Source organism: Canis aureus, chromosome X (assembly GCF_053574225.1).
Source record: "Canis aureus isolate CA01 chromosome X, VMU_Caureus_v.1.0, whole genome shotgun sequence".
Lineage (NCBI taxonomy): Eukaryota > Metazoa > Chordata > Mammalia > Carnivora > Canidae > Canis > Canis aureus.
The window spans coordinates 82,411,765-82,432,945 of NC_135649.1; the positions used below are offsets into that span (position 1 = coordinate 82,411,765).

Consider the following 21,181-nt stretch of genomic DNA (forward strand, 5'->3'; position numbering starts at 1 on the left):
GTTAGTTTTTTGGACTCTGGTTGGGCAGGGGGTTGACCCGATAAAGACCCATGCCCTCATTCCTTCATTACACCTTGGACCTGTTGGCCAGGGGTGTGGTGTTCTTTACTTACTTAAGGTTAAAAGGCTCTCTCCAGGTTTTGTAATAGCTTGTCCTTTATTACTAATGCAACTCAGCTATATATTGTCAGTTGATCCCCCTCCCTCCAGAGTATCAGGTTCAGGATATCAGCCCCCTCTTGGGACCACTGAACTGCCCCCCGTTTCTTTCCGGGCAGGTTAGATGGAGTCCCTCAAACAGGCAGTGGGCAGGGGGAGATTTACAATTGATCATCACAGTCCTCTTACAAGTATTGATGCTTAAATCGGCATCCCAGGGGAGCTGAAAAGTCTTCAGGATGGGATGGAGTGGGGCTGTGCCTCATCTGAATCCTTAGAAGGTGGAGACGAGAAACATTTTCTGGGATTTAGTGTGAGTGGGGCATGTCCTCCCCAAACTTGTTCTGGTGAGCCACGTTCTTCACATCTAGGAGAGCCTGAGGAGGCGAGAGAGGGTGGGGAGGAGAGTGAGGACCCCTCTACCTCAGCCAGGAGGTTGCCCCACACTAGTCCTCAACCACCCTTCTCCTGGACTGTCCTGTCCCACATGCAGAAGGGTCCTCACTCTCCCTTTACCCAAGCACAGAAGGTCTGTGTGAGGGTGTGTGTGTGCGCGTGTTAGAGGCTCTGCCCAGGACCCACCTGGTGGTGGACGTAGGCCTCACAGTTGTAACACCAGGTGGATAGGTCGACGTAGCTGAGGACCAGCGGGTGTCCTGAGTCTTCGTGGTGGTGGAGCATATGAGCACTGATGTAACGACCGCAGTAGACCTGAAGTTGGGAAGTGAGGATTGAGTGGGGATCAGTACCCACCAGCAGTCTGCTCCCAGCCAACCTCCACCCCAACCCCTTCTTCTGCTGCCTACCTGATAGCAAGAGAGACACACCCAGTTCTCCTGGAGCACTCCACAGTCCTGACAAGGTTGGGTCACGTCGAGGCCTGACTCAGGGATGGGGCACACTGCCACCAAATGGGGACACCAGGGCAGCGGTGTCACGGCATAAAGCACGACCTGGAGTGGATGAAACTGAGTGAGCTAGGGACTCCATCTCCCTATCCCATGTCCCTCCACCACATTTTCCTAGCTGGAGGCTGGAACAGTCAAGAGACAGAAGCCACAGTCTTCTCCCTGGTGCCTGAGCTCACCTGGTCAGTGTCAGCATGGTCCCCACAGCTCTCATTCAGCACAGAATCATCTACGTCCTGACCTCCAGCTGCCTCTCCTAGTAGCCCCTCCTCTTCTGGGATCTGAGATTCTGGTGCCTTCTGGATGCAGAGGCAAGAGATGTATCTGAGAGGCCAGATTCTTGCCCCTTCTTCCCCCTAACTGGGTGTGGTGGGTCTTACCTCAGCCTCGCTGTTTAGTTCCAAGGTCCTGAGATTCTCAATCAGCTTACTGGGGGATATCTGGGGTGTGGCTCCTTGCACAGGTGAGGTTGGGGGAGTCTGGTTATCAGTACATGAGGTTTGGATCACTTCAGCTCCCCCCACAGCTTCCTCTGAGGTGGTCTGGCCTGGTGTGGTTCCTTCTGTGGCTGCCTCTGGGATGGTCTGGTCCAGAGTGGTTTCCCCTGTGGTAGCCTCCAAGGACTGGTCCTGATTGAACTCCACCACAGCAGTCTCTGACTTAGCTTGCCCGGGAGTGGACTCTTCCACGGATGATGCTGAGGGACCCTTCTCTGTGTCTATGTCCAGAATGTTCCCTTCTGGTGTGGTCATCCTCTCAGCTGACCCAGGGTTGGCTGGTTGGGTCACTTTCTTGGTGATCAACTCAGAAGTAGAGGGTCCCTCCTTGTCTTCGACCTCTGGAACCACAGGAGGGAGATCCTTGAGTGTGAGTGCTCTCTCCTATCCTGCCCCTGATCCCTGCTCTCTCATGAGCCCCATCACCCCCAGTTTCCCACGTCTGCTCACTCATGACTCGCAAGCTGCGCCAGTATCTGCGATGGACTTGGATGGTCTCGGTGATGGAGGCCAGGGCCCCCGAGAGTGGGGGCCTCGACAGGGTTAGCAGTGGTGGTGGGTCCCCAAGGAGGGAACGGGTACAGGCAGCCATGGACTCTGAGATGGATGTCAGGTTATAGCCACCCTATGTTAAGAAAAAGTGGAGGAAAAGTATGATGGAGGGTCCCCATGGAATCTGGGAGGCAAGATGTTCTGCCTCCCAATCCCCCTCCAGGGCCCTGCAAGTCTGGAGGGTGAAGACAAATGAGTAGAACACACATCTGTCAGATGGGCAGCATCCACCAAGTGAGGTGGCTGTTGAGGGAGATCAATTATGATGTAAAGTGCAAGATAATAATTACCATCATGACAGTAGCACTGAGCGTAATGTTAGTAACAGCAAATATTCCTCAAGTGCCTTCTGGGTGCCAGACCCTATTTTGAGCATATTATGTGTTATCAAATCACTTAATCCTTACCACCACATGTGCCCAGTCTGTAGGGAAACCCCCTTCACTCAACATCCTATAGGAATCCCAGTCTCTGCTCTTTCTACAAAGAAACTGAGGCTCAGTGTGGTAAGATAATGTGTCTGAGGCCCACAGCGGGAGCTGGGCTACCTGATGGGAGAGTCCAAGTTCTTCACCACTTCCCTGCCCTGACACAAGTGGTCCTGGGCACCCTGTGGGACCTTAGAGCAGCTAATTAATCTCTGTGAGTGACTGTCCTTATCTGCTCAGTAGTGAAAAATAGCAGTATGTAAGGTGGCCCGAGAGGGTTTAACTAGCACACAATAACTCACGACAATTAGAAACTACTTATACAGCACTTAGCACACACCAGGCACTGTTTCATGAGTAGCCAGCCCCATCTTACAGTTGAGGAAACTGAGGCATGGGGGGTGGGTGGCGCAGGGGCACTGAGTGACTCACAAAAGGTCAGTGAGCTAACTTTGTCTCGGGAGATTTCTTGAGATAGCTCAAGTAATGGTAAAGGATTTGGACGCCAGCGTGAGTAAGGCTGCTTGGGTTCAAGCCCTGGCTCTGCCATCAGATGTGTGGAGGTGGGCTAGTCACTACACCTCTCTGTGCCTCAGTTTTCCTGATCATGAGGGAGGAAGATGACAAGGTCGGCAGACTCTACCTCGGAAAGCTGTTTTGGCAAGTGAGTGGGTTAATATTACACATGAAGAGCTGGGAGGAGCACACGGCAAATGCCAAGCACTCAGTTAAAGCTATTAAGCTGGTGTTATTGACACCGGGTGTCTATCAACAATCCCAGGTGGGGACACTCAAAGCAGATTTTGGCAAGCTGCCCCCGAGTGTTACAGCTAGCCAGCAGAGAGGGCAGGACTTCAAGCCTTCCAAACCTGGTCCTCCCACCGTGGGAAGAGAGGCAAAGAGAATTACCTCCAGGATTAGGACAACACGGCCATTGGCGAGGCCCATCAGCAGGTGGGTGAGGTGGGCATAGCCCTCCGGTGACACCTGGCAGCCCCCCAGCGGGTCCCCCCGTGCAGCGTCAAAGCCAGCTGAGACCAGCACCAGTTCCGGGTTAAACTGAACCAGGAGAGAAGAGACATGAGGGCATGAGTGTGGTGGCCTGGGTAGCTAGTAGGGGAGGGTGACTCAGACACACAGAGATGCCAGTCAGAGAAAGATGGAGGACTGCAGACTGGGGGACACAGGACCAGAACCCTGAAAATAGGAAGGGGAGGGGAGGACGTGGAGACACAGGGCAGGCAGAATCAGGGTCACAGAGACAGAGACATGGAGACAGATCAACAGGGATGTGGACACACCAAACATAGACTGAGAGACATGACGCAACAGAGACTGGGAGACAGTTCTGGAAATGGACAGATGGGGACACAAAGCAGAGTCATAAGGCAGAGACATGAAATGTGGAGATTCAGACGTCAGGAGATGGTGACATGGGACATACAGGCACAACACAGGGATTTATACAGACAGTGCCAAAGGGAGGTGCACATACACTTCCATCACAGAAAGTGACAATACAAGTGCCACAGGCAGAAAATGGTCACATGCCCACACATATGAGACGGTAGCACATAGACTGAACTGACATTGTGCGAATCACACACACATACACAACAGTACCTCACAGAGGGGATGGTAAGCCACATCCACCCCTACACAGACACAGTCCTACACGTGCCATTACCCAAATCACCACACACACACACGCACACACACTGCACACACACACACACTGCACACAGAGAAGGCAGTCATCTATAGCCACACACTCACGCAGTGTCAGGCAAAGATACACAGGCTACTGCCAGCCAGACACACAAGCAGCTGTGGCAGACAGGCAGAGGGGAATGTCACACATACTCTCACACATGCTGAAAGCCACACACCAGATGTCACAGAGAGAGCAGTGCACGGTAACATCCAGTGTTACAGCCACCAGAGAGCAAAACGGTGGTGGCCAAGAGCCATTTGTGCAGCCTCACACACACACACACACACACACACACACACTCAAACTCCTCCCTGCCTTGCATGTGCAATTCCACAGAGATGGCACTCACACAGGGCCACCTCATATGCATCCAAAGAAGTCCACCACCACATACCTGGAAGTCCCTTATGATTACAGGACCGCAGGGAAGGCGGTCACATAGAGCCACTCTGCAGAGGCAGAAATAGGCCAAGGCCATCGCAGAGTCACATCCTCCCCCACCCCCAGCCATCACTACAGCCACCCACAGGATCAGTCACCCACTACAGCTGTCCCACAGGATCCGTCATCTGGAAGTCAGACACATGCAAGCCCACTGTCACCCACACAGTCACTGCCACATGCATCCCATACTATACCTCATAGGCAATAGGAAGCACCAGACGATGCCAGGCAGCCAGGTAGTCAGCGTCACCCACGCGGGGCCCATTCCAGGCCACGTTGACAGTGAAGCCAGTGCCTGCGGCCTGGCCTACCTGGCTGCTGGCACCCTCATCCCCCATGGGAAAGAAGGTGCCATGATCATACCGATGCAGGGAAATGTAGAGCACACTGCCGGGGTGGGAAGGGGGCGACCATGGCTGGTTAGTGGCCCCCGGCACCCCTGAGGCATGCCCCGGCCCCTGCCCCAGCCCCTCACCTGGGGTCTTCCTCAAATATGTGCTGAGTTCCATTACCATGATGGACATCCCAGTCCACTATCAGGATCCTGGGGAGGGAAGGGCTCCTTAGTGACCTGGGACACTGGCCCCCTGAGAGAGGATAGGGGCTTGAACCCCAGGGTCTGTCTACAGGGGCATTTATTGCTGGTGGCAAAACTCTGGGTCCTGGAGGGGAAAGCAGTGGGTGGCAGGCTTGCGGGTCCTATCAGAGTAAGGATGAAGGCCAGAGACTGGGTCCTGAGGTCTTCACTATGAGCCCAAGCAAGTGCTTGGGGCTGGAACCCCCCCACAAAAAAAAACCCTGTATGGGTAAATGTGGGGAGCTGGATACTGGGTCTTCTGAAGTAAGCACTGGGGGCCTGGACCTTGAAATCTGTCAGGATGGCCATCAGGGGCCAGAAATGAGGGAGCAGGGAGACACTGGGTGCTACAATCTGGGGGTCCTATCTGGTTAAGTACTACAAGGCTAGATCCTTGGTCCTTTTCTGGGGAAGTACTGGGCAAAAGTACACTTGGGTATTTCTGGGTAAGTCCTGGTGGGAGTCTGCACCACTGGCCCAGTGAGTAAGCACTGAGCTGGTGGCGGGGGGTGGGGGTAATGGAGCCCAGGGAGCCCTCACCGCAGTGCATGCCCACTGATGGCTTGGGCATGGCGAGCAGCCACAGCCACAGAGTTGAAAAAGCAGAAACCACAAGCGGCATCCCGCTCTGCGTGGTGTCCTGGGGGACGCACCACAGCAGTACCATTCAAAACCTGGGGGGGAGGAGCAGGAAGCAAAGATTAGACCACCTGCCCTCGCTGCTTTCTCTCTCCTTTATTCCCTTTATTCTCTCCTTCCGTCACTGCCACTACCCCCAGCTGCTAGGCGCCCCCAGCCGGTAATCCCCATCCCCCCACCGCACTTGCCAGTAAGCAAGGCCTCTGGGGAGCAGGGGTCTTCCTTCCTGTGTGCCTCAGGCCCAGCCCCAACCTCTTTCCATCCCCCCTACCCCTCCCAAGACCCCCCACCCCCACACACACTATGGAGGAGGTACCTCTCTGGCTAGTACAGCCTCCACCAGGCGGCACACAGAGCCAGTGGCCAGTTGCGCACAGGCAAAGGTGCTGGGGCAGATGTAGATGGAGTCAAAGTTGGAGCCCTCGCGGTGCAGCTCCCGGGTTTTCATCTTCTCGGTTGCCCGCAGACGGCCCACATACTCGGCACTGGAGGCACAGACGGGGACAGTCGGGTGCTTCCATCCCCTCCACCAGGGCAGTAGTGGGGGGGGGTGGAGGGAGGTCTGACCTGTGGCAGGTAAGCAGCTCAGCGTCCGTGGCAGGACGTGTGGGCAAGGTAAGGCAGCGCCCCGCAAGGCCCAGCTCTTCCAAACGGCGCATGATCCGAAAGACTCGCTGAGGCATCTCTGGGTGATGGCTGGGTTTGGGGTGGGGGTGGGCAAGGAACAGAGACAGGGCTTAGTGCTTCAGAAAGGTGGGAGGAATGTCCCTGTCCATTTAGCCAGTGGCCCTCCAACTGCATACTTGTCCCACAAGTTGTAGTGACCCATCATCCGCTGGTCATAGACCAGCCCTGTGCGAGCCTGCAGCATGGGCCACGTCAGAACTGGGAGCACTGAGGGCTGCCACGGTCTCTCCTCTTCCTTCTCCGCCTTTTCCTCCTCCAGGATGTCCTCCTCCAGGGCCTCAGCTGTAAAGGGAGGCCGTTTACTCTACTCCCCCGACCTCAGATCCCTGTAATGCTCTGGAACTCAGTTTACCCAAACATAAAAGAGGTGAGAGGCCTGAAACCAGGGTCCAAGGCGAGAGAGGGCCTGACGCTCCCCTACCAGGAAAAGTCATGCAGGGTCTGGGAGAGTCTCTCTCAAGGGCTCATTTCATGCTTGACTCCCCACCTAGCCCCCTCCCTGCCTCCTACCTGATCTCACAAGGACCTCCCAGAAGGGCTCCAGGGCTTCCAGGGCGCAGAAGAGTGACGCCTGGGCACTAGAGGGCAGGGGAGGGGAAATGTGATCAGATGGCCAGTGGGCAGGCAGTACGGGTCCCACTTTTCTCCTCCTCCACCCTCCACTAGGGTGCTCACCTTGGGCAGGGGGCACTGGGAGACTCCAGGATGGGGCAAGGGTCTCCCAGAAGGGTGTGGAGTGAGGCGCTGACACCTTCAGCCAGGGCGCGGAGGTTGTAGCCGCCCTGGGAAAGGAGTGTGGGGGGCGGGGATCAGGAAAGAGCCACGCATTATGAAGGAAGAACAGCAGTAATGCTACTAGGGTGCTGACTACACAGCAAGCAACAAGGAAAATGAAGGCTGACTTCCATTTCGTTCACCAAACAGTGCAGGGAGGCAATCACCATAGTTATGATGCCCATTTTGCACAAGGCAAGTGGGGGTACAAGTAAGTTCAGTGACTTAGATGAGGTGGTCCAGCTAGTAAGCAGAAGGGCTGGGACAGACTCCTGCCTAACCTGAAAGCTTTGTTCTAATGTCCTCCTGGATGGATCCATAGACGGGCTGAGACTTGAAGGGAGTCACTCACCTCCAGAGATAGGATCAGCTTGCCTCCTGCCAGACCCATGAGCAGGTGGGTTAGCTGAGCGAACCCTGCCGGAGTGGTGGCCATCTCACCCTGGGTGGGGGTAGGGGGTGTGGGATGTGTGTGGAGGATCAGCCTGGCTCGGTGCAGCCCCCTTCTGCCCACGTACCATCCCAGGCAGCCCACCTTACCTTGGGGTCCCCTTGGAGGGCATCAAATCCAGCGGCCACCAGGACCAGCTGGGGCTGGAACTGAGGGGGAAAGGGACTACATGAGGCCACTTGCCCTCACGGCCCATCCCTCAACATTGTTCCTGTCCCAACACACCCCAGACCCCCAGGACCTCAAGGGCGACTGGCAGAAGGAGGCGCAGGAAAGCAGCAATGTAGTCAGCATCTCGCATCCCCACCTGCAGACAGAGCAGCACAATGGAGACATTCTGCCCTCTGCCCCGAAACGGGCTGAAGGGCAGGGTGGGGCCTGACTTTGGGGGTGTAGGGCGGGCAGACGCTGACCTGGTTCCAAGGCACATTGATGGTATATCCCTGGCCTTGGCCAAAACCTATGGTGGACCAGTTAGAGGCCTTCAGGTGGGGCCAGAACCGACCCTGCTCATAGCGGTGGATGGAGAAATAGAGGACGCTGGAGGCAGGGAGGGGGGAAAAAAGAGGTGGGGGCAGTTGAGAGTCAATGCCCCAGACACCCCAACCCACAGCACCCAGCTGACTTGGCCACTCATTCATTCTCTCATCCATTTCCCCACTAACTCCTTAACTCTCACATCCATTCATTCTATTTAGTCACCAACTTATCCACCCTCCCATTCACGAATGTTCCTGTTTCTCCATCACTTCACTCATTCGTGCACTTTCTCACTGGCAAAAACACAGGTATCCTCTGCCTTTCTTTCTCTGTCTCTCATGAATAAATAAATATAATTTTTTTTTAAAAAAAGGACCTCAGGGGGTGATCCCAGCGTCCTGGGATCAAGTCCCACATAAGGCTCCCTGCAGGGAACCTGCTTTTACCTCTGTGTATGTCTCTGCCTCTCTGTCTCCCATGAATAAATAAATAAAATCTTAAAAGAAAAAAAACCCACTTGGTACTCTCCTCAGTGCTAGCTTGGGAGACCCTGACAGTGATGGGATCTAGCCCAGTCCCCAAGGTCTTCTGACCCAGCAGGGGACTCAAAATCATACCAGCCTGCCCCACGGGCCCCCGTGACCAAGGTGGTGATAGCAGGACAGATTCTGTGATGTTTGAGACCCAAGGGAGGCATACGGCTCTTAGCTGGTAGGAGCCAGCTAACGTAGAAAAGAGCAGGCAAGGCTGGAGAGCCTAGTGCTTCCCCTGAAGGATGTGGGGAACCTTGAGGGCTAGGGCTTAGGGGGCATGAAATTTGTTTCTGTATATGTGTGGGGGTGGTGGCTGAGGCTTCCTGAGGCCAGTGAAGGGGCCCTTCCTTCTCTCCAGTACCTTACAGGGCACCTCTACTACTTGTATTTTGTAGGTGAGACACTGAGCACTCAGGGCAGTGAGGACAGAGGATACACCAGAGAGACACAGAACAGACCCTGAAAAGGCACGAAGGTCTATGTTCTGATAGAAAGCCCAGCAGGGGGATCCCTGGGTGGCGCAGCGGTTTGGCGCCTGCCTTTGACCCAGGGCGCGATCCTGGAGACCCGGGATCGAATCCCACGTCGGGCTCCCGGTGCATGGAGCCTGCTTCTCCCTCTGCCTGTGTCTCTGCCTCTCTCTCTCTCTCTCTCTCTGTGACTATCATGAATAAATAAATAAAATCTTTAAAAAAAAAAAAAAAAAAGCCCAGCAGGAGGCTGTAGGAGGGCTTAATTCTGATGGGGGCAATCAAAATGAATAATCTTTCCTCCATCCATCCATCTGTTCACTCCCTGTCTTGTTTAAGAATTTTTTAAAAACTTTTTAAAGATTTTATTTATTTATTCATGACAGACACACAGAGAGGCAGAGACACAGGCAGAGGGAGGAGCAGGCTCCATGCAGGGAGCCCGATGTGGGATCCCGGGTCTCCAGGATCAGGCCCTGGGCTGAAGGCAGTGCTAAACCACTGGGCCACCGGGGCTGCCCCTGTTTAAGAATTTAAGGCAACAGTTTTTATCTTTCTTCAGAGAAATGCAAGGAATAGCGGTAAGCAATGAATCTAAACCAACTTAGTCACATTTTAAAAAGTGCTGATAATGTGGTAGTGAAAATTGATGCAACTGATACAGAAAGATTCTTGAAATCCAAGAAAAACACCTTGGAATCGAGCAATGAAACCCATGCAAAAGATCTGATCTTGAGTAGGTGGGAGATAACTGTTTTACTTTTTTTAAAAGATTTTATTTGTTTGACAGAGAGAGAGACAGACAGACAGATTACAAGCAGGGGGAGTGGCAGAGGGAGAAGCAGACTCCCCACCAAGCAGGGAGCCTGACTTGGGGGCTCGATCCCAGGACTCTGGGATCATGACCTGAGCCAAAGGCAGATTGCCTAGCTGACTGAGCCTCCTAGGGGCCCGACTGTTTTACTTTTGACTCTGATAAATATCAGTTCTAAACTTTTTTTTTTAAAGTAAGTTAACCAGTAGAGAAAAAGAAAACCACAGTGGAATATAAAGATGATCATCAGGGGAAGAAAAGAATAAAGAAAATAGTCGAAGAAAGCCAAACTCATGACAGCCACCAGAACCAGCAGAATGAACACCCAAGGAAACAAAGCAAACAGCAGGAGGGTTATTTTTTTTTTTTTGCTTGCTTGTTTGTTTAAAGATTTATTTATTTTAATTTGGGAGAGAAAGAGTATGAGTGGGGAGAGGGGCAAGGGAGAGGGAGAGAGAGAGAGAGAGAATCTCAAGCAGCATGGAGCCCAACACAGCGCTCTATCCCGGGACCTGACATCATGACCTGAGCTGAAACCAAGAGTTGGATGCTTAACTGAGTCACCCAGGCACCCCAGCAGGAGGTTTTAAAATAAGTTCCACTGATTTCTAATAAAAGAATGGTGGACTGATAGCACAGGTTTACCTCCTTGCTCTCCCACAATCCCAGTCAAAAGACAGTAAAAGGAAGTTTAAACAAGGATCATCTCAGAAAGATGGAGACAATTAGAGACTTCAACAAATCCCTGGGAAATAGTCTTTGAGACTCCAAGGGCCTCACGGAGCCCTCTCTCATGCTGAGCAGATCACGGAGGGAACCCAAGATGACCTGAGGTTTCCCTTCTGGAGACATCAAGTACAGATCCAGGTCAAAGTACACAAAATCAATTCTGAGTAGCCAATTCACTGAATGACCAATTCACTAGATTTTCTTGTTCTCTTAACTACTTAGCCTTAGTTTACCTGTTTTTATCATCTTCATATTAGTACTTTAAGGCTTTTTTTTTTTTTTTTTTGTACTTTAAGGCTTGATCAATTTGTCTCCACCCAGGACCCTGCTGATGGAGTTAAGAGCCCAAGAGATGGGGAGCTAGGAGATTGAAGGGCATGGATAAATGTGTGCTTTTTTTCCCCAATTATACATTCTTATTTATGAGAAAGAATGCGTTGAATATACTTACAATTCTTCATATCTGTGCATATTGTCAATAACATATCCACAAAAGAACACAGCTATAGCCTCCAATGCATTTATTAAAACAAAAAGAATGATGAATGAAGTTAGGGAATTCTTGTTTGCTTAGAGACGATATACGATGGTAAATTTTTTTTTTAAATTTTTATTTATTTATGATAGTCACAGAGAGAGAGAGAGGCAGAGACACAGGCAGAGGGAGAAGCAGGCTCCATGCACCGGGAGCCCGATGTGGGAATCGATCCCGGGTCTCCAGGATCGCGCCCTGGGCCAAAGGCAGGCGCCAAACCGCTGCGCCACCCAGGGATCCCGGTAAATTTTTTTTAATTTAAAATACATCCTCTATGTTTTAGAGAGATATTCTAGAATATTTACAGAAAAAATGATATGGTAATCTGGGATTAACTTAAAAATATTACAGAAAGATGGCAGTAATAAAAAAAAGAAGAATGGCAGGTACAGATGAAATCAGATTGGCCAACTGAGTTGATAATTGTTGAAGCATTCAAGAAGCCAGAAACAGACAAAATAACACAGGAGAAAGAGATTAATAAAGATAAAAACAGAAAAAATAATTAAGTATAAAAAATAAGTGCTAGGGGTGCCTGAGTGGCTCAGCTAGTTGAGTGACTCTTGTTTTGGCTCAGGTCATGATTTCAGGGTCATGGGATAGAGCCCTGCATAGGACTCTGTGCAGCACTGATTACGCTTGAGTTTCTCTCCCTCTGCCCCTACCCTCACTCTTTCTCTTGTTCTCTCTCAAAATAAATAAATCTTAAAAAAATAAACATGGGGTACCTGGGTGGTTCAGTTGGTTTAGCATCTGCCTTTGGCTCAGGTCATGATCCTACGGTCCTGGGATCGAGTCCCATGTCTGGCTTCCTGCTCAGTGGGGAGTCTGCTTCTCTCTCTCCCTCTGCTATTCCCCCTGCTTGTACTTACTTTCTCTCTCAAATAAATAAAATCTTAAAAAAAACCCCAAACCCCACTAGAACAGTGGATGGCCAAAAAAGCCAAAAGTTAGATTTGAAAAAATTAGTACAACTGACAAATGTTCAGCAAGACAGACGGTAAAAAAAAGAGATGCCATCACAAGAAGAGACCCCCCCCTTTTCCTGGCATTTGGCAGGACCCCATCTGATGCATGGCTTCCTGTCCATGCTCCCTAAGGTTAAGATCTGTCAGTGGACATGACATTTCCTGCCCCCACCCTGGGGAAACAAATTTGAGGAAACAGACTGGCATGCACTCCAGAAAAGCAGCCCCAGGACAGCCACCTTCACCAGCATTTTTCAATATGAATGCCAAATAAGAACTGCTAGACATTTGAGGCAAACTGAGGAAAACTTAGAGCGCTTCTATTTACTCCTCTTTAAAAACAAGCTGAGGAATGAGAGGATGCAGAAACAGGGAGGAAGAAAGTGCTTTTGAAGATGAAAACAATGTCTAAATATGTAATTCAATGGAAGAGCTTCAAGATATAATATAGTTGAGGAACTCTCCCAGGACACAGAGCAAAATGAAGAAGAAAACACGAGAGAGGGACACCTGGGTGGCTCAGTGGTTTACTGTCTGTCTTTGGCTCAGGGCGTGATCCCAGGGTCTAGGATCAAGTCCCACATCAGGCTCCTTGTGGGGAGTCTGCTTCCCCTCTGCCTGTGTCTCTCATGAATAAATAAATAAAATCTTTAAAAAAAGAGAATACAAGAGACCAGACAGAATACAGTGGAATACAGGAGCACCTGGGTGGCTTACTCAGTTAAGCATCTGCCTTTGGCTCAGGTCATGATCCCAGGATCCTGGGATTGAGCCCCACACTGGGCTCCCTGCTCAGCAGGAGTCTGCTCATCACTCTGTCCCTCACCTCACTCATTCTCTCTTGCTCTTTCTCTGTCTCTCAAATAAATAAATAAAATATTTCTTTAAAAGACCCTTTAGAAGAAAGCATCTGAGGAGGGCAGCCCTGGTGGCGCAGCGGTTTAGCGCCGCCTGCAGCCTGGGGTGTGGTCCTGGAGACCCGGGATCGAGTCCCACATCAGGCTCCCTGCATGGAACCTGCTTCTCCCTCTGCCTGTGTCTGTCTCTCTCTCTCTCTCTCTCCCTCTCCGTGTGTGTTTTACATTAATAAATAAATAAAACCTAAAAAAAATTTTAAAAAAGACTGTCCTTTAAAAAAAAAAAAGCATCTGAGGATTTAAGATTTAAGAAAGGCATGAGTCTTCAGATGTAAAATGTCTACTCCCTGCTAAGGGGAATGAAGAGGCCGGGATGAAAGTTCAGAACACAGGGATAGAAAGAAGAAAGTGATATCTTTGGAGAGGGAAATGGATTACTCAGAAAGAAATAAAAGTCAGACACCTGTCAGCAACATTGAATGCTACATAATAATAAAGCAATGTTCAGAGAACTGCCAACCTAGATTAAATAATAGGCCATGGGAACTTGGGATCTGTGGGGGAAAAAGGGGATTCTATGCAGTTGATTTGATAGAAGGTTGAATAAAACAACACTTAGTGTCCCTACTGACGAGGATTTGCTCAATCACTTTCCACAGGAAGGGTAAGCTGGTGCCACATTTCAGGAGGGAAGTCTGGCAGGAGACCCCAGATTTGAAAGCCCATTGACCCTCTGACACAGCAATCCACACTTGGAAATTCATCCTATATGTGTACATCCTATACGTGTACAAAGGAATGCAAAGTTACATCTTTCTAAATTACAGATTTTAAGATAATATAAAATGATATATTTCCACTGTAGAACTGTCTGTTATAGCAAAAACTGGAAAGCACCATAAATGTCCGAGGGTTAAATGACCAGACATACAGCTATACAACGGGATACTGAACGCTCCTTGCAAAGACCAAGGTGTTCTTTAGAGGCATTAATGTGGAGAGGTGCCCAGGACACGTTGTTAAATGCAAAAAGCAAATTGCCGAAGAACACAGAAAGCAACATCCCATTAGGGGGTGCATTAATGACCATACTAAATATTCATCCATCTAAAGAAAAAATTCTGTAAGAATATAACTGACACTATCAGTAAGTTATTTGGAAGTGGCAGGAATTCCAGGAGACTCACTGTTTTAGACATTTCTGTATTGCTCAATTATCTTTGCTTTTTTTAAAATCCTGCTGGAATTTTTAAAAAAGACTTTATTTATTTGACAGAAAAAAAAAGTATAAGCATAGTAGTATGCAGAGGGAGAAGGAGAAGCAGGCTCCCCACTGAGCAAGGAGCCCGACATGGGGCTTGATCCCAGGATCCTGGGATCATGACCTGGGCCTAAGGCAGACACCTTACCGACTGAGCCACTTAAGTGCCCCAATGTTGTTCAATTTCATTAAATATTTTGCAGTAGTCAGAATCAGAAAAATAAACCCGTAATTTGAAGTTCACTCCAGTTCCGAGGGAAACTTGTGAACAAGGTCTTCAAACATCTGTGGGCTCAAATCTCATCTCTCCCACTACTCTGTATGACCGTGTGAGCTGTAAGCCTCAGTTCCCCCATCTGTAAAATGGGGAAGCCAGCGGACCCTGCCTCACAGTGAAATTAAGCAAGAAAGAAGGCAATGTAGAGAGCTACACAGAACTGGGTTCTAAGGTGGGCCTGATGAATGTGAATGCCTTCCGTTCCTGCCTAGGCTCCTGGCTGGGCCTGTAAGGATGCGGGGGTGGCTGGAAGTCTAGCATCTAAGGCAGCACTCAGGGCATACCTGGGGTCCTGGTCAAAGGTAAACTGTGTTCCTTGACCATGGTGTACATCCCAATCCACGATAAGGACCCTGTGAGGATGACAGAGGTGGGGTACTATGTAAGAGGATCAAGGTGCATCTGGCGGAAGGGCCCAGACCAGGATACCCTACCCTGTGCCACCCCCACCACCCCCGCCCCCCTGCTTGCTGCTGACCTCTCAATGTTATGCTTCTGTTGAGCGTAGCGGGCAGCCACGGCCACATGGTTGAACATGCAATACCCATCCATAAGGCTGTGCTGGGCGTGGTGTCCAGGAGGCCTGGGCAGGACAGGGAAGGCCACAGATTGGGGGTGGGGGTCCTCCTCTACAGAGGCAGACTCTCCCCTGTGTTCCAATTCTAGACCACCAACTCCTCTGGTTGCAAATCTGTCAGGAACTGAGTACCTGGGGCCCCCAGACCTTCACCCCATCTACTGCTCTCTACCCAAAGGAAATTGCATAATGTTCGTTAAAGTTATCAACGTGTAATGCTCCCTCTGGCAGCACATATACTAAAATGTAGGCAGAGGGAGAGGGAGAGGATTAGCATGGCCACTGTGCAAGGGTGACGCAAAAATTTGTAAAGTGTTCCATGTTTTTTTTCACTATATTGTACACCTGAAACTAATGTAACACTGCATGTTAACTATACTGGAATTAAAATTTTTAAAATAAGTAAAATAAAAGTGATCAGTGCACACACCCTCACAGCCATTCTGTTCCCGGGGACTTAGCCCACAGCCCACAAAATATAAAGGGTGAAATAACAATGTTTCTAAATGGATAATGGTATTTGCTGTGACATGTTTTGGAAACAGCAAATGACTGGGGAGAACCAAAACGCCCATTTCTAGGGGGCTGGTTAACTTCCTGTGCATTTGCACAGTGTCGTTCTACGCAGATCTAAGGCATGCACTGTTCGAGAAAAGCTTTCCAAGACATAGAAGTGAAAAATGCATGGTACGGAAGGGAGCATGTTGAGTGCTACCACCTTTTGTGGCTAAAAAAAGGGGGAGTAGAAAGGCTGTATCTTCTGCATTTCATCAATTTTGGGATGCCAACAACGTGAAGATGTATAGTGATTTCACATGCCAACAACAAAACAGAAAACACTGCTAAATGAATTCTAAGACGCCACTGTTTGCAAGATGAGTCTGGTTTTCAAGATGGTAAAATACAGATTTCAGCATTGATAAAATATGGCATTTACTCCACGAATAAACACAGAATGTTTCTGGGTGCACACATGAGTCATTGGTTACAATGGCTACCTCCAGGAGAGAAAGCAGGTCTCTGAGGGATGAGGGTAGGAGATTTTTTGGTATCCCCTCTTGTATCTTTTGACTCTTGAACCATATGAATATACCACCCATACCAATACATTTTACATTCGAGAGAAGGAATTTTTTAAAATATAAAACAGCCAAATGCCGGTGGGTCCTACCTGACAATGGCCATGCCATTCCGGATCTCGTTCCTCAGGACTGCATCCACCAGCCTAAGGACAGAGCCTGAGGCCAGGCAGGCACAAGTATAGGAGTTCTGAAAAGACAGTGGGGATCCAGAGAGGGAGTAAGGGAGAGAGCAGCCCTGTCCACTCCACTACTCCTCCCCAGGATGTGGTGGGCATGGGGATGGGAAACCCTAGGATTGCCACCACCCTCTGCTCTTACAGTTCTTATCCATACCGGATGCAGATAAACTGAGTCATAGGTGTCAGCTAGGATGCGGAGCTCTCCCTCATTCATGTACTGGGTCGTCTCCATCAGATCAATGTATTCTAGGCTGGGGACACAGACAGGAGATGAGATTCAAGGATTTGCCTCCCTCCTGGGCCTGAGTCAGGGCTGTCCCTTCTGAGCCCTGGTCAAGACAGGCCCCCTCAACTGTCAATCTGAGGGATCAGCTGGGATACAGGACATGTTTCCTGATTCTTCCCCAGCCAGCCTCATTTCCAGTAATATCCCTTGCTCTCTGCTCTAGCCAGAATAAATCCTACCCACAGGCCATTGGCCACACTGTTGTAGCTGTCTGTACCTCCCTTCCCTCAGCTTTCCTCTTCATCTGACTCACTCTTTCTCAGCTCAGACAGCCCCTCTGCCAAGCTAGTTCTCCTTGAATCACTTCACACCAGGGCCCTCACTCTGGGTTCCTGCAGCCCATGGAGGAACCTCCAATCACTCTCCACATGTCCATCCTCTGTTTACACACTAGGTTGTAATACCAACAGCCTATTGTGGGCTGATGACATGGCAGACACCACTCTAAGCACTCAACACATCTCGGAGCCTCCTGAGGAACTTCTGTTTACAAGTTCCCGTGTGATAGGCGAGGACGCTCAGATTCAGAGACTCAGCAACTTGCTCAAGGCCACAAGGCCTAGGACATTCCTTCCCAGAGAATGCGGCCTGCCCTGGTTGGCCCAGGGTGGCCTCCTCCCCACCGCTACAAGGCCCTGAAGCCTTCACCTGTGAACCAACATCAGCTCCTCCTTTTCAGCAAACCGAGCCTGGAGAGACACAAGGAATAAAGGGTTAAGGCATTGGCCGCACCCAGGCTCTGCCAGCTCCTCCCCACCACCCAGGGTGTCGGCTGAGGGACTCACCTGGAAGGACACGCAGCGGTCCAGGAGGCCATCCTGGATCAGTTGTTCCTTGATGGCATGGAGCCGCTCAGGGCCCTCAGGAAAGCTGGGTTGACAAGACATACAGTTACACACCCACACACACACAGACTCTCTCTTCCCCCTCTAAAATGCAATCTTCCCAGAGGCAGGGGTTCTGTTTGTTTTGTCTACCACGGCATCCCTAGCTCCTCAGGAGATGGCAGACATGTATTCGAGAATGAAATCTTTTGCCATCATGAGTCTTCTGTTGGGAGAGGGGACATACACACATAAGTGTGATAAATGAGCAAACAATGACATAGACTAGGAAGGCCTCCAACAGCAGGTGTGGGGGAAGGGGAGCAGACAAAGACCTCTTGGAGCAAGTCTCCTTGAGATGGGAATGTTAACTGGGTGAGGAGGAGGTGGAAATGAGTTTCTGGAAGAGGGGGCCAGCCAGGGTAAAGACCCGAGCTGACAGAGTGCCTGGTGATGCTGGAGGAACAGCAGGGGGACCAGTGTGGGTGAAATGAAGCTACGCGAGTGACTGGCTGATGAGGTCACTGAAGTGGTGTGGAGCCAGATCACGTGGTATGTTATAGGCCAGAATGAAGAATCTGGACTTTACCTTGAGGGCAATGGTATACCCTTGAAGGATTCTAAAAAAGAGAACAGGACTCTAACTAATGTAATGCAGTATGTCAACTATACTTCAGTTAAAAAGTAATTAAAAAGAGAGAGACAACATCATCTCACACGTATTTTGGTTTTCTTTGGCTGCCATGTGGAGAACAGACAGCAGGGTGAGGGTGAAAGCAGGCAGCCAAGGAGAAGGCCTCGGCCAAGTCTAGGTAAGTGATGGTGGTGGTGGCAGTGGAGGTGGTAAGGAGAGGTCAGGTACTGAATACATTTCCAACACAGAGCCAAAAGAATTACAACATGTGTGAGCAAATGGGAGGTATAAATTCTTGCATTTCTGCATGAAATATCCTTTCTTCAAGGAAGCCTTCTGCGAACCCCGGAATGCTAGTCTAGGGTCCTCTATCAAACACTCTTGAATCCCCTAGTCTGGGGTTATTCTTCGTTAAATACTTCACACTGCTGTTGGCTGTTTAATGATTTGCTCTCCTACTCAACTAACAGCTCCTAGAGAAGGGGCCCTGTCTGTCTGGTCTGACATGTCTGTATCACCAACTCCTGGAACACAGTGCATACTCAGGAGGTGTTGGCCAAATGAAAAGAATCTTTTCAAGCCTAAGCCTCCCCACTTGAAATCATCTGCTGCCAGTCTCCAGGCTAGCATAAGAATGGCTTCGTTCTTGCTAATGGGCTCTAAGGGCATTTATTTTTGTGGTTAGGGTACCGTCTGGAGGAGCCAGCCTCACCTGTCATCCCAGAGGCAGTGGAATTCATTTAGTTGCTCATCAAACACCAAGCCAGTGCCACAAAGTGTCTTGGCCTCAAGGTTCAGATCCTGCAGGGAGAAAAAAAGGGGAGAAACCGATCCACTTTGGGCCCGAGTCAGAAGGAACACACACTGTCCAGGAGGGAGAACCACAGGATTCTGATTGTCACAGGAAGCTAAATCCATTGAGCCCAGGCCACTCTCACCAGCCCTTGCAGGCCCACGATTAGGTCTTGCTCTGCTGCTTGGCTGAGCTTCTTCATTCTGCCTTTCTTCTTTACCTCTGCTAGACTAGGGCTGGAGTGGCGTAAGGCACCCTTCTTAACACCTCGCTTCTGCCAAACAGAGAGAAGGGTCAGATTCCAGGGCACGGCCTACTGCTCCTCCCCCCCATCAGGCAGGTTTGGGGCCTCACCGAGGTGACGCTGGAGTCGTGGGGGGGCGAATGGGGGTTATGCCTACTCCTTCGCTGCCTGGTTGTGGTGGAATCCTGGCCGGTGGAGGTCATGGTCGGGGAGACTTCACCCCTGATGCGGCTCTGGGGGGTGGGGTGGCGGTGACTACGAACAGGCTGGAGTGCCCTGAGGGCCTCCCAGACCCCGCCCCCTATACAGTCTCCATCCCTTCTGCTATCCTACTCCCCACCGCCTTCTAAACTCCACCCCTTTCAAGGCCTTCTCCTTCCACTGGGGTGTCCATTCCACCTGGTCCCGCCCATCCCAGTAGGCTCCACCCCCTTAACACTATTCTTTCCCCTTTAAAAGTCTTGCCCTTTCGCGGAGCAATAAGTCCCCAGGCTCAGTCCGTCCTAGCGCCGGCCCTTTCCAGCTAATCACCGCCCTTTCCGCTCCCCCAAATCACATTCCCAGACTCTTTCATTCCTCCAAGCCTCGCCAAGACCCCACCCCTTCACAAATCTGCCCCTTCCAGCTAATCTCCCAGAATAATCACCCACCCTTTCACTCAGCCAGACCCAGACCCCGCTCCGGCCCCGACTCCACCCTTAACGATCCACTTAACTCCACCCCTTATCAGGCTGGACCGACACCTTCCACTTGGCCAGATCCCGCCCCTAACGTTTCAACGAGCCTCCCTCCTCGGGGAACTGCCCCTTTCCTTCCACCAGATCCCACCCCCTGCTCAAACCCTACCCTCAAGCTCCAGCAAATCCCTTCAGCCAGTTTCAGGCCGCCTCCCACCAGTCCCCTCCCCCTTCCGACCCCACAGCCGACGCCGACCAATCCCTTCGGCTCCACTCACTGAGCGCAGCCCTTTTTTCAAACTCCGCCCAGGGCTCCCGCCGCCAAATTCCTGGCGACCTGCGGGACGGCGGGTGCTTGAGGCCCTCTTTTCCATTGGGCCGGTCTCTCTACTGCCCGCCCCGATCCGCCTACACTGTGTGTCGGTGCTCAGGGCCGCGCCCTTCAGGCGGGCCATACTTCCCGCGAGCTCACAAACGCCGTGGGTACGTCAGCGCGCGACGCTGGCTGTGCTGCGCCTGCGTGAAGCGTGCCCCCGCGGTTCGAGGTGGCGCTCAGGCTCTAGCCCGCCCCTCCCCCAACCACCGCCGCTGCCGTCCTGGCTCCCGTGGCCGCTGTCTCTCGATCCTTGTCCGGTCACCTTAGGAGTCCTCCGGACCCGCGCCAGTTGTCCTGTACGATGACTCAAGAGAGCAAACAAGCAAGCGAGGGAATTAGGAAGGGGCGGTTTCTTTTCTCCCGGTGGCTTCCTGCGCGGCGCGCTGTGATGACGTAGCGCGGGCGGGCCGGCGGCAGGGCCCCGGAGCGCGGTGGATATTGGAGGATGGCTGGTGGTGGCCAGAATGGGAGTGGTGACGATGTTAAATGCTGTGAGGCTTTTCCGAGTTAATATTCACTAAGGTGGCCCACAGGAAGCACTCACTAAATGTTAGCTGCTGCTATTCTGCTGGGAATATGGTTGGTAGGATGGAAGGAGGTTTACTGAGTGCAGTCGTGATGATAGCAAGTAATATGTGACAGGCACTGTCGTAAGCCACAATTCTGTGAGGTAGTTCCTATTATTAAGGCTGCTTTGGAGATAAGGAAACTGAGGTTACACGACTTAGCCATGTGACCCTTAGCAAGTTGCTGAA

At 51.1% G+C, this 21,181-nt stretch overlaps 1 protein-coding gene, 1 long non-coding RNA gene and 1 other non-coding gene across 10 annotated transcripts in view; 2 read left to right on the forward strand and 1 right to left on the reverse strand.

Moving 5' to 3' along the window:
* Positions 1–138: 138 nt before the first annotated feature.
* On the reverse strand, positions 139–20,837 carry HDAC6 (histone deacetylase 6). 8 transcript variants are annotated; one of them, XM_077887977.1, is made up of 29 exons: positions 20,689–20,837; positions 19,484–19,606; positions 19,275–19,403; positions 19,049–19,137; positions 17,664–17,748; positions 17,527–17,567; positions 16,732–16,843; positions 16,503–16,600; positions 15,233–15,337; positions 15,039–15,107; positions 8,244–8,370; positions 8,072–8,137; positions 7,920–7,979; positions 7,732–7,821; positions 7,281–7,387; positions 7,116–7,183; positions 6,722–6,887; positions 6,486–6,614; positions 6,235–6,403; positions 5,820–5,953; positions 5,178–5,246; positions 4,897–5,089; positions 3,454–3,603; positions 2,015–2,189; positions 1,448–1,905; positions 1,247–1,366; positions 966–1,112; positions 742–870; positions 139–536 (listed from the first exon to the last, which is right to left on the reverse strand). In XM_077887977.1, the coding sequence occupies exons 2-29, from the start codon at positions 19,574–19,576 to the stop codon at positions 468–470; spliced, it is 3,447 nt and encodes a 1,148-aa protein (XP_077744103.1). In that variant the 5' UTR covers positions 19,577–19,606; positions 20,689–20,837; the 3' UTR covers positions 139–467. The 8 variants fall into 8 exon arrangements, with proteins under 8 accessions (XP_077744103.1, XP_077744099.1, XP_077744098.1 ...); XM_077887973.1 differs by lacking the exon at positions 20,689–20,837 and adding an exon at positions 20,329–20,522 and having other exon boundaries at positions 19,275–19,400; XM_077887972.1 differs by lacking the exon at positions 20,689–20,837 and adding an exon at positions 20,329–20,521.
* On the forward strand, positions 15,547–15,658 carry LOC144309298 (U6 spliceosomal RNA). Its single transcript, XR_013375346.1, has one exon. It is a non-coding gene; the product is annotated as a U6 spliceosomal RNA (small nuclear RNA).
* Positions 20,522–21,181, forward strand: part of LOC144307906 (uncharacterized) — a 58,852-nt gene continuing 58,192 nt past the window's right edge. Inside the window, exon 1 of the long non-coding RNA XR_013374573.1 lies at positions 20,522–20,722. This is a non-coding gene — a long non-coding RNA (uncharacterized LOC144307906). The remainder of the gene's footprint in view (positions 20,723–21,181) is intronic.